The sequence below is a fragment of the Ursus maritimus genome (genome assembly GCF_017311325.1).
Source record: "Ursus maritimus isolate PB19 chromosome X unlocalized genomic scaffold, ASM1731132v1 scaffold_X1, whole genome shotgun sequence".
NCBI classification, from domain to species: Eukaryota; Metazoa; Chordata; class Mammalia; order Carnivora; family Ursidae; genus Ursus; species Ursus maritimus.
The window spans coordinates 19,244,312-19,256,609 of record NW_024423319.1 but is presented as its reverse complement, the minus strand read 5'-3'; the positions used below and the strand labels follow the sequence as shown (position 1 = coordinate 19,256,609).

The following is a 12,298-nucleotide window of genomic DNA, read 5'->3' as shown; positions in this document are numbered from 1 at the left end:
CCAGTCCCAGCGTCTTCTTTTGTCTTAAGCTGGAGATGGTATCCAAGATGATGGCTTCCGCCACCTTGGGAGTCACTCCGTTTTCCTGGGTCTCTCCCATGATACCAGAGGTTGTGCAGTTTTCTGAAGTTCAAATGCTGGGAATTGATCTGGGCCAGTGTGTTCGAACAGACAGGTTCCTTGTGGAAAAATTGGCATGGGTCTGTGTTTTAATCCAGTCTGAAAACAAAACAAAACAAAACAGAACAATTACCCAACATTTGCTGCAACATGGACGTGACTGGAGGAGATAATGCTAAGCGAAATAAGTCAAGCAGAGAAAGACAATTATCATATGGTTTCACTCACTTATGGAACATAAGAAGTAGCAGGAAGATCGGTAGGAGAAGGAAGGGAAAAATAAAGGGGGGTAAACAGAAGGGGGATGAACCATGAGAGACTGTGGACTCTGGGAAACAAACTGAGGGCTTCGGGGGGGTGGGTAATGGGATAAGCCGGTGACGGGTATTAAGGAGGGCACATATTGCATGGTGCACTGGGTGTTATACGCAACTAATGAATCATGGAACACTACCTTAAAAACTAAGGATGTACTGTATGGTGACTAACATAACATAATAAAAAATTATTTAAAAAATAAATAAAAACCAAAAAAACCAGTGGAACAAGCAAAAACTGATGAATGGTAAATAAATCATTGATGCAAGTTTTTCCTTAAAAACAAAACAAAACAAAAAACAGCCCAAGTACTAAAATTTTCAGCAGAGATGAAAAGATTCCAGGGCTAGACCAGGTACTTACATTTCATCTGAGCGGTGAGCTGCAGACTGTTCAAAAAGGATCTAGTCATTAAGGAAGTGGAAGTGGATCAGTAAACTTGGAATATGATGGGTACAATTTAAAGCAGGAAATGGCTTCAATTTAGACACCAGGGTTAGGGAAGAGAGCACTGGGTTTGAAGTCCTTGGACTCTGGCTCTGCTCCTGCCCTGCTGTGTGACCTTGTTGTCTTTGACACTATCAGAGGGGGAGGTTGCACTAGAAGCTCTCCATGGCCATTTCCGTCTCCGTGCTACTATAGTAAAGATGTTTTTGGTAATAATACTTCCAACTTTAACCTGCATTGAAGACGTGAAGTGGCCATTAAACAGCCTCCATCTGGCCTTCCCTTGCTCTCAGTGAGGGCTGCACGTGCAGGCCCTCTGGTACTGGTGCCCTTCTCCCTCGGCAGGGTCAGCATCCTACCAAGACCTGAGAAAGGCATTGTGGTTTTTGTTTGTTTGTTTGTTTGTTTGTCTTGTTTTTGTTTGTGCCGCGGCTTCTGAGTGGTACACAATTTTCTTATGCTTGTGCTTTCAGCGCATCTGTACTGTGTTTATTTTCTCAGTTTTGCCAGAGTATAGCATGTGGCACCCATAATCTCTGCTTGTTATTACCTTCCAGTAATATTTTTCAAGGACATGTTTCATGATGGTTTTGTTTAGGTATTCGACTGATAGAAGCAGTGTGGGAAACTGTGATGTGAAATGTATCCAAGTTTGTGTTCTGCCCATGTTTCCTGTTGTTTATATATCTATCCCCAAATTGAAATGTCATCTTCTCCTCTTTTGGAAATTCCCAGGATCAAGCTGATATTGTAGCTGTCGAGCAGTATGATCCCCAAGAGTCTGTTCATGTAATTAGTGCAGAGTCTGATACGTATGATTCCAGCACATCGTCCCTGGAAAGCATACTGGCATCACCAGGTAGGTACATTTGGACATGTGGACAGGGATTATCAGAAGAAAAATAGTGGCCAACCCGGTAGTTCTTGTTTTTTTCAAGGGATGAGAATGTTCTGTTCCTAATGGTGTGAAATCACAAGAGTGAACTTTCCCCATCTTCTAAAAGTTTTTTGAGATGATGATTTGAGAGCGATGAAAGTGAATATCTCATCAGTTGTTCAAGTGCTTGGGAATGGTATTATTCTGTCCCATTAAAATTTAATCTTCTAAAGATTGGTGCTAGATCTCAGCCCTTGGAGGAGTAGCCTCTTATCTCTTTGTCCTCATGCAGTCTTCACTGCTGTTCCATAGCGGCTGCAGTCCAAAGAAACCTCTTGTTTAAAAAAAAAGTACTATAAGAAGAATTTTTAGTAAAGGACAAAAAGGGTAGTCACTCAGAAACAGAGGTGTTTATTACATAAGTTTCAATATTAAAGGTATTTCATAAATATAATTGTATAAAAAATACAAAACTTGAAGCGGTGCCAGATACATAATGCAAGTCCTGTCCTCTAATTTGCCGACCTTAGCATAGAGTCTTTGTATTGTGGAATCTTCATATATAGAACTAATACCTCTATTTTAAAAATATTCTAGCTAGCAACACTTACATTATTGCTGTCAATCTGAAACTTCGTTTAAAAATTCTTCTCAAAATAATTGATTTTGGGAGGGGAAGTCCATGAAGCCATGATTGTGATTTCTGAAACGTGTAAGAACAAATTTAGTTTTGAATTTGCACACAGTAAACTTCACTCCTTGGGATGTATGCTTCTGTGGGTTTGAAAAGGCAAAAGGTCCTGTATCTGCCACCACAGTACCAGTCAAAACAGTTCTCTCATCCCCGGATTCCTTTGTGTTGTCTCTTTGAACTCCAGCTCCGTCTCTCAACCTCTGGTTGCCTTTTTCCAGAATGTCATGTAAATGGAATCATGCAGTTTCCCACTTTTTGGTCTGACTTTGTTAACAAAATGCATTCAAGATTCATCCATGTTGTGTGAATCCATGACGCATTCATCTTGCCCACACCTACGCATGCACCACAGTTATTTGTTTAAAACTCCATTCATCAGTTTACCCCCCCTTTCTTCTTCCCTTTCTTCTCCTACTGATCTTCTTACTTCTTATGTTCCATTATACGCAAGTAATGAATCATGGAACTTCACATCAAAAACTAGGGATGTACTGTATGGTGACTAACATAATATAATAAAAATTATTATTAAAAATAATTTTAAAAAAGTGTAAAAGAAAACCTCCATTCATCTGCAGAAGGACATCTGGGTTGTTTCCATGTTTTTCAGTGATTATATGTAAAGCTACTATAATCATTTGCATAGAGGGTTTTTTTGTGTGAATACAAATGTTTAATTGACGTGGTTAAATTCGTGGGAGGGGGACAGCTGGGTCAAACGGGAAGCGTGTGTGAAAGAAACTGCCAAACTATTTTCCAAATTGACTCTGCCCTTTTGCGTTCTTCAAGTAATGTTCTCCACCTTGCATTTTTGAAGGACGGTCGTTTCTCAACACCTCCACCAGCACTTTAAGCACTCCTGAGAGCCCCACATTCTGGGAAACCTATTTTTTTTGGAAGCAATTTTATGGTTAGGTTTGATTTGGTATTATCAGATGGAAGATACCAAATTTCCAGAAGCACAGCCAGAAGAATTTTATAATGAAAAGACACTCAACACACATGGTTTGGGAACCTACCCACTTATTCTTGGGTAGGTGGAGGTAAAATCAGACACTCCCTCCTTTTTCCTTATTTTCAAATATGAACAGATTTTTAAGGAATGTTCTGAATTATTGTTGGTACCTGGCACATCTAATCCTTAACATGGAATAAAACTGGACTCTCCTGTTTTTATGACTTAAAAAGGAAATAGAAACCTGTCAATCTCTTCGATAATGTTGGCACTTCGGTTGTCTTGATTATGCATTCCACTGTGCTTTCTTCTTCAGCTCCGTCATCTTCGCAGAGCTTTGAATGCGAACCGGAGGTGGAAAAGGTGTATGATATGGATGAGGTGCCGCAGGGGGACGAGGTGGAAGAGGTGGAGCAAGTAGCTGACGAGAAAGAGGTGGAGCAGCTGGGCCAGGGGGAGCAGGAGGCCCGCTCAGCCTCCAGTGCTGCTGCCGGCATCTGCGATGAGGTACCTCTGGGGCAGACATGCTCCACATATTTGTCTGGATCACTAACCCTGCGAAGCCCCTCATTTCCACTTTTGTGTTCAGGTTCACTTTGCAGAAAGCATCCTATTTTTTACCACTATTTCTGTCATAGTGGATTTCCAGATGCAGCTGAGAATCCAGTGAACCCTAGCAAACAGGGATGTTAGAGGTTCTTTGAGATGAAATCTCTGTTCTCCTCTTAATGTGAAATATGCAAAGACACTTTGGGTTTGAGAGAAAGTCTGGGCCAAATAGGAAGCTTATCTACTAAGAAAAGGCAGTATTTTTAAGAGCTCTGTTCCTTATCACCTGGGGGGGGATGCTAACCCTCTCAGGAGAAGGTGACTTCCCTGCCTGCCATGCCAACACCTTCCCACCACAAGCTAGGTTTCTCCAATGGGGTTTTTATTGGGTTAGAAGCACGCCTTTCAGAATGTTAGTTGTATCCAGCCTTCAAATGTCAGCACCAGTGTGTGGTCTGAGGCCAGAGCAGTGCAGTTGGATTTACTCCTCTGCTGCTCTTCTACCCTCAAATTTGTGTATATAATCACAGATTTGGGCAATCGTCTGTTATAATAGCAGGATTATTAAAATCAGGATTGGCAGGCAAGATAATGAGTTTATGGTCTGTTACATAGAATCATGTGCATTAATTATGAAGCCTAAGATGAGTCACTCGCTCTTCTATAAGAACGAGAAGAACTAAGGGCTAGAAGAGTTATTTGAGTTTGGCCCCAGCATTGACCTTGGCACAGCCCTGAGTCTCATTTTTTCCATCTTGAAATGGTCTGCTTGCCTTGTGGGGATTTCTGGACTGCTGTGAAAATTTTTTGAACAATTAAACAAAATTCCTGTAGAAATCCATGTTGTCCTTATTTATGTCTTTATCATGCCAAAAAGCTGCGGTTCCCCTTTAACGTTGACAAGTTTCTCTTCTGCTTTGAATGAATTCATAACTAAACTTTAAATATAACTTTTGTTTAAAGTAGTCAGAATAACCAGCAATGAGTGTGGGTAGTACAGCTCTACATGTGGTAGCATATTGGGCTTATTTTTCGGTGCCATGGATTGACAGACTGGAGTGTATCCAGAAGCTGGAGACCACGATGGAGAGAGGCTGGAAAATGTCATGTTGTCAGTAGTTGAAGGTAGTCACAGTGGAAGGCACTGGAGAAGGAAGACTGGCAGGGGACAGGACAGCCTGACCAAGTAGCTGCACAGCCGTCATGCTCCCGAAGTGGAAGACGAGTTTCCAGAGGATCAAACTAGGGTGGAGACCTAGCAGCCCGGGGCAAACAGCTTTCCACTCCCCTCCAGAAAGTCTCTCAGATGGCTTAGGTCTCTTCCCCAGGTGGTGGGCTTCCTCCCCTTCAACGGAAAGGGCTGAGACAGGCTTTGTTGCTCATCTGCCAGGGACAGCAGAGAAAAGATTCCTGCTTGGAGAATGGGGATGTGGATGCGATAACCTGTATGATTTGTGGCTTCCAATCCCGAGTTTAGAGTTTTTACATTTTTTTGGCTTAATGAATGCCTACTTTCTTATGTGAACATCTATATACTCTATAGCAAAAGAAGGACAATTTTCAGTGACTTAAAAAATATATATATAATTTTTTATTCCAAGTGTTAAAAACAGCTCGCGTGTTATTTGCTCTGTCTCTTTTTAATAACTCAGCTGTGCGCTTACATTAGCCATAACGGGTTGAAGGCCACAGTATATGATAGAATAGACTCTTGTTTTTGTTTTTCTTGCAGTCGCATGTATATGTGCCTTCTCATCATTGATATTGGGACTGTGATTCTCTCATCTTGTTTATACACACCGTGCCAACCCTGATCAAGGCAAATAATAGCTTTCACAGATAGTTCTTTTCCAAGAACCCTGCCTCTTTCCTCTGCCCTCAGCTGGTCAGTTGAGAAGCCGTGTCCACTTTCTTAATTTCTCTCAAATGTGTCCCTTCCTTTCTATATCTCCTGCCTCTGCTTAATGACTGAGCCACCCAGGCGCCCCCCATGACCCATTTCTGATCTTGAATTCCTGGATTCTCTAGCCACTTCTTCAGACTTTCTAGTGATGAATGAAATTGGGAGTGGAGTGCCATCATTCTCATTCTCAGTCTTTCCAAACTTGGCAATAAAACAATCTGGTAGGATTTGGAGAACTTGGTGTCCCTATCTGTGAACCACAAGCAATTCCTCCCCGCAGCCATTACAACCACCGCCATCAATTACATCATATATCAACAAGCGGGAGTTGGAGCTGATGAAAAAGTTTAAGGAGCAGCTGGACGAGACGACACAGATGCTGCAGGCTGATATCAGAAGCCAGCAGGACGCACTGGAAATGATGAAGGAACAGCTTCAGAGAATGCAGGATTCCAGCTTTCAGGTCAGAAGCCCATTCTACATAAGTAAGTGGCAGAAGGGAGAGGAGAAGATGGACCTTGACGGTTTTCAAGCAGTTAGTCACCAGGGCCTGCTAGTAGGGATAGCAGCTCTCCAGGGTGGCACGGGACATTTGGAGCTGTCTTCAGCAGGGACTTATGGCTGTGCTCTTTGTCTCTTGGCTGTAGTGGCTGAGATGGGCCCAGCTAGTCTTTGGTGGTGGCAGACAGGGCTCCTATATAGCCAGGGTTTCCCAGGGGACCTGTCCTGCTCTATGCCCAGTATGTCCTGTGCCCTGAGGAAAGGTGCAGCCTCTGAATAAGACCTCCGTGATACTGTGTCCTTACAGATGCAGCCGACCGTCTCACACCACCTTGACCGTCCCGAGCCCCAGTCTTTAGAGCCAGTGCCCAAGAAACAACGCACTGAGCAAATGGAGTCCCTCCCGGATCTCAAGGAGATCAGCCTTTCCCGTGGTTCACGTTCATCCCACTCTTTCATATGCCCTGAGGAGCTTGAGGAGCCTTGTGATGTCTCCAGCCAGGTATGGAAAGCCTGTTTCAGCTGTGAAGCCGAAAGATGTCATTTTCATAAACACTGGGGCTCACCTGGTTCTACTGAGGGGGTGGTGGCTATTCAGTTGGCTGCAATTCACTTGCCTGAGATAAAAATTCTTGGTGAGCTAGACCCGGGCACTCATGCCCAGGTATGTGTACATGTGTTCCGGATTGCAGTGGGTTGCAGCCAGCAGCGTGGCTGCAACTTGTGCCCAGATAAGCACGTAGACATCACCCAGACCATGCCCGGAGGCACAGGGCCACTGTCATCTTCTGCTCTGGGAGAATGGAGCAGGGGTGTTCAGTCTGTTTCTGGGGGACTCTGGCGGGCCCTGAGGTCCTTTCGTCTCTCCTTCTGAAGCCGCCGCTGCAGGGGCAGGACCTGTTTCTGCAGCAGCAGTTGCAGCAGGTGCAGGACCAGCACACGGGGCAGCAGCTGCTGCCGGAGCAGCAGATGCAGGAGCGGCCACAGCAGCCTAGTGCCACAGTGGGAAACCAGATGCTGCAGATATGCCTGCCAGGCCAGGCCAGCGTAGCTGTGCCCCTCTGTGAGGACCCCACGACGTTCATGCAGACCCAGCCCATCGTTGTTCCTGTCCAGTTAGTAGCTGGACAACAGCCCTCTGGCTACTATCAAGACGAAACCCTGGGGGACGACGAAGATGACAGTCATAGGTAAGAAGTGCATGGAACAGTGATAAAAGCTAAAGTCCCTGCTTTCCTCTCATGGCCAGATACTGTGCCTGAGACCATGAGTGACTTGCCCACAGGACACCAAAACCCCCTCATCAAAAGCGATGTGCTCCCACTCATCTTGCTCTGTGGTTTCCGGCCCCCTGCCTCTGCATGCAAGTGCGTGGCCAAGTAAGTGTTGATGGAACGCAGGAGACTCTGTGAAGATAGGAGGCCTAGATAAGGAAGTTCCCAAGCTAGGGAATTGGCACGCAGATCTTAAAATCACTTGGCTTCATCCACCCAAGCCCAGTCTCATGGCACGGGGCGTCTATAGCAAAGTCTTAAGTGCCCATAGCTGAATGACTCCTGGGCTCCCAGCTTGCTTCTCCCACTCCACCGTGATCTGATGATCACAGCAGACCAGATGAAGGGGCTCCGTAGCATCGACAGTCTCTGTGAGGGAAGTGGGTATGAAACAGTCGCTAGATGGTCGCTGGATACCAAAGAGCTAAGCTCACAGGAGGACTAAGTTCTGGGAAGCAGTACGAGGACATAAACACATTTTCTGCTTGGTGATAAAGTCTGTGGTCCCAAATGCCAGAAAGAGAAGGCTCTGTTCAGCAATGAAAGGGTTGTAGAGCACAAGCTTGGTGCCCAATAAATATTTTTGAATGACTGCCAGCTCTCTGAGTGGACCTCCCAGGGCTCTCCAGATTTCCTCTGGGCCTCCCTGTAGGATCAGTGACCCTGATACGTCTGGTTGGAGGGTGAGTGCCGTGCTTCCCACCAGCCTGATAATCAGAATCCACTTGAGGCGGTTGTGGAAAGTACAGATTCAGAAGTCCCTATTTATCCCAAGAGCCCCAGCATAAATGGGGCTCTTGTAGAGAGAGCACTGGATTTTCAGGGAGGAACTGGCCCAGCAGCCCCACTCAGCTGTTAGCTCCACCGTCCAAGTAATACAAATAAAACCGTTTGAGACAAAAGACTAATTTGCCTCAATCTTTACATTCACTTGACTCTGGCAAATGGAATCTTCTTTGGGCAAAGTGAGGGTACAAACCAGTGCATCCTGATTTAGCCACCAAAACCAATTGTGCTGTAAACACCTACTGATGAGCAAGGCGATGGCTCCATATCACTGTAACATCTTTCTTTCAGTTTTCTTTCTGAGGAGCAGCAGGGGGTGTCCATGGATCCACTGCCACTGGTGTATAGCCCGGGCTCTGACACAGTAGCTTCTACCAGCTTTCCTCAGTCTCCCATAAATTCTGACTCCAGCTTAGTCACCCTGGAGACCCCGCAGGATTACATCCAACTTTGGCAACAGCCACCAGATCCACAGCATCACCTTTACCTCCACGTGAATACTTGGCCTTCCAGTGAGCAGACCGCCCTGCAGGACCAAGCCACCTGGCCCCAGGTATAACCATTCCTTTCTCCTCTGCTCCCCAGCCCAGGTCAGGGCGTTCTGCATGGAGGCTGGGCCCCTTCCCCAAAAGGCACACAACACAGGAGTATGCTCTGGGTATGAAATCTGACTTCAAGCCTCAGTAAATGTGAGGGTGGTGGTTTGCACGGTGGTGGCACACACTGCTGAGTAAAAAGATTCACGTTTCCATGAATAAGCGAGCTGTCCTCATGGACATTAATGCAATCTGATGTGAAAACTTCTCAAGCATATGTTACCTGGACAAAGTGAGTCATGCCATATGCTGGGCTCATTGCCCAAGCCCAGACCCCTTTCTGAACTTGCAGATCATTCATTCTGCTACAAAATCCAGGGCCTAGTGTGGGTGTGTTTCCTTGTACTGAAAAACAAACCAAGGCTCCTTCTATGGAATGTGCTTGGTATTCATCCACAGGGTACTCTGTATTTGCCAGGGCAGACCCCAGCGCAGGGACCATCTGTAATGGTCATGTTTCTAGGGCAGTGTTGGCAGCTGGTCCAGATGGCAGTCACATATTGGGTTTTGCTTCCAGATACACTCCCAGCAAGCCCCTTGGGACCACACACTCTCAATCTGACTAACAATCTGACTAAAACTTATAAAGGGTGTTTTGATTCTGGCTTTATAAAGGGTGTTTTGACTAAAACTTATAAAGGGTGTTTTAATGGAGCCTAACGTCTGATTTTTAAAACTAACAATACCAACAAGGAAAAAAATAACCCAGTAAGCTAAGGCAGAATGAACAAGTTTGGATATTTTAAATGGTAAAGGTGTGATTATTTTCACATACACACCTTGACCAGCTGGACTGCAAATCCTCCGAAAGGTTGATCCACGAGAGGGACTGCCCACACAAAGAGACCACATAGATGCTCAGTGGACCCTGTGGTTCAGTTCCCAAGGCAGACTCTGGTGAAACCCTTCATTATGTCTGCTCTCAAGGCGCTACCATCTGGATAGGCCCTTAGAAGCAGAGCGAAGACCAAGCTGAGCAGATAGCCCAAGGAAGTAGAGAAGGGAGGATGCCTGGAAGGTTGTTAGGAGAGTGCAGTGGAGCAACCAAGTGCAGGACCATGTGGGAGCTTCCTTGTCCACAAGACTTCGGGGGCTCTACACACCCTGCCCTGACTCATTTCCACTGGTCCCTGGGCCTCCCGCTCCCCAGGTCCCCAGACACATCTGGGGGGGATGTGTCTTCCCATAGCTCAGCCCTGCTCCTTCTGTTCCTCTGTCTTCTCTTCTGTCCCTCGGGTTCCACTTGTTGAATTCTTTTTTTTTAATAGTAATATTTTTTTATTATATTATGTTAGTCACCATACAGTACATCCCTGGTTTTTGATGTAAAGTTCGATGATTCATTAGTTGCATATAACACCCAGTGCACCATGCAATACGTGCCCTCCTTACTACCCATCACCGGTCTATCCCATTCCCCCACCCCCCTCCCCTCTGAAGCCCTCAGTTTGTTTCCCAGAGTCCATAGTCTCTCGTGGTTCATTCCCCCTTCTGATTACTCCCCCTTTCTTCTTCCCTTTCTTCTCCTACTGATCTTCCTAGTTCTTATGTTCCATAGATGAGAGAAATCATATGATAATTGTCTTTCTTTGCTTGACTTATTTAGCTTAGCATTTGTTGAATTCTTGCATCACCTTCAGAACACAGCCGAAGGGGTCCTTTTCTCTCAAACAGGAAAGACTCCCCCAGCCTAGCCTTCGTAATACCACCTTTGCATCTGACCCTCCTCCCCACTCTGCAGTTCGGAGTGGGTTGTTGTTACCTTTCCCATCACATTGTTCAAGTAGGCCAGGTAGCTGTCGATCAGGCTCAGCATGGAAGTTACTTCGTTTCAGCAGAGTAATAGCAAGGTCCAAGGATAGGGGCAGGGAGAGACCTTCCCAAGCCTTTGCCTAGCCATGGCTGGCAGAAAAGCTGGGCTAGGGAGGGCGAGACACAGAACCCAGTAGCCTTAGGCATGAAGAAAACTTTGGGAGAGCCCAGGGCTCCTCTTGCCGGTCTTTAAGGCAAGATGCTGTTGGAAGACGAAAGCGGAGAGGAACCCCATTGTCCCCAGATGCACCTTCTACCAGCACCTCGTAAGTCTGTATTCCAAAGAGGTATTTCTCAGCACCTTGCTGACTTGAACTCCAGGGAGTGTCTCACCTTGTCCTGCTTTTTTTTGGCAGATGCCAGCTCCTGAGGCAAGTCCGGAGGCTTTCGAGGACCCTGATGAATATTCACCAGGCCGTATCAGCTATTTTATGTCTGCAGAGCTGTCTGACTTGGATGAGCACCAGCACCAGCAGTACTTTCGTACCAAACCTTGAGAGAAGAGGGTCAGACAGGCCAATGAGGCCTGCATGGCCAGGGGACCTCCAAGGCTCACAGAGTCCCCTGGAGTAGGGGTTGGGGGGGTGGTGGGTATTTTCTTTTCTTTCCTGATAAGTTCTGTTTGGGATTGTTGAGCACAACCCGTTTCTTGGAAGTTATGTTGCAGAGGCAGCCTGTGATCCCAAGCGTGCTAATGTGTGACAGCAGCCAGGCCACAGCAGGAGACTGCTGTCCCCCACCTACCTGCCTGGCCGTGCGTATACCTGTTCTACCATGGGCCGGCAGGCTGCAGAGTCTGCTCTAGTTAGAATACTCTTTTTTATGCCGAGAAACATTTTCCAGCATGGTTTGCAATCTAGTAAGAAGCTGTTCTGTCTTAAGCCACAAGAGTTCCAAAGCCTTGGCCTTGATGGCCAAACCCTGTATCTCCTCCACAGTCATGCTGGGGAAACCACAGGGAACAGCCTTCCAATGGTGAGAAGCTGAAATCAGATGAACATAGGTGCTTTGTACTGAAATAATCACAGCTCCAGTGCTTAATAAAAATTGTCTTTCATTGCAACTCTCTGTGAACTTATGGCAGACTTTTGGAATCTGGAAATGGTTACTGACCCAGTCGACTGGTACCAGGATCCTGAGCACAGGGCTCATTTCCTGGACTTGGGCCCCTCACGGACACCTTTGCTCCCTGCCACATTTGCAGAGGCTAATGGCTCCTGCCTTCCTGAGTGGCCATGTGCACAGGCCCTCTGTGTAGCTGAAGCCTGCTGGCTCCTTCACTGATGCCAAGGGCAGCCGCAGGACCTAGAGGCTAGGTAAACCATGGTCTGCCTCATATATCACCTCTGAGGTGAGCCTGGATGCTTTGCATGCATGCTCCTTCTCTCTTGCCTGTAGCTTTTCCTCCAGGATGTACTCCCTGCAGGGAAAGTGATTCGTTCTCTGGCCAGACACAAAGTAGAGCA

At 46.3% G+C, this 12,298-nt stretch overlaps 1 protein-coding gene across 1 annotated transcript in view; it reads left to right on the top strand.

Moving 5' to 3' along the window:
- PASD1 (PAS domain containing repressor 1) overlaps positions 1-11,862 on the top strand; it is a 57,350-nt gene extending 45,488 nt beyond the window's left edge. The window contains exons 9-14 of the mRNA XM_040645390.1: positions 3,745-3,918; positions 6,144-6,326; positions 6,672-6,866; positions 7,241-7,554; positions 8,716-8,977; positions 11,189-11,862. Coding sequence (XP_040501324.1) covers positions 3,745-3,918; positions 6,144-6,326; positions 6,672-6,866; positions 7,241-7,554; positions 8,716-8,977; positions 11,189-11,329 — 1,269 coding nt within the window. The 3' untranslated portion in view covers positions 11,330-11,862. The remainder of the gene's footprint in view (positions 1-3,744; positions 3,919-6,143; positions 6,327-6,671; positions 6,867-7,240; positions 7,555-8,715; positions 8,978-11,188) is intronic.
- Positions 11,863-12,298: the final 436 nt, after the last annotated feature.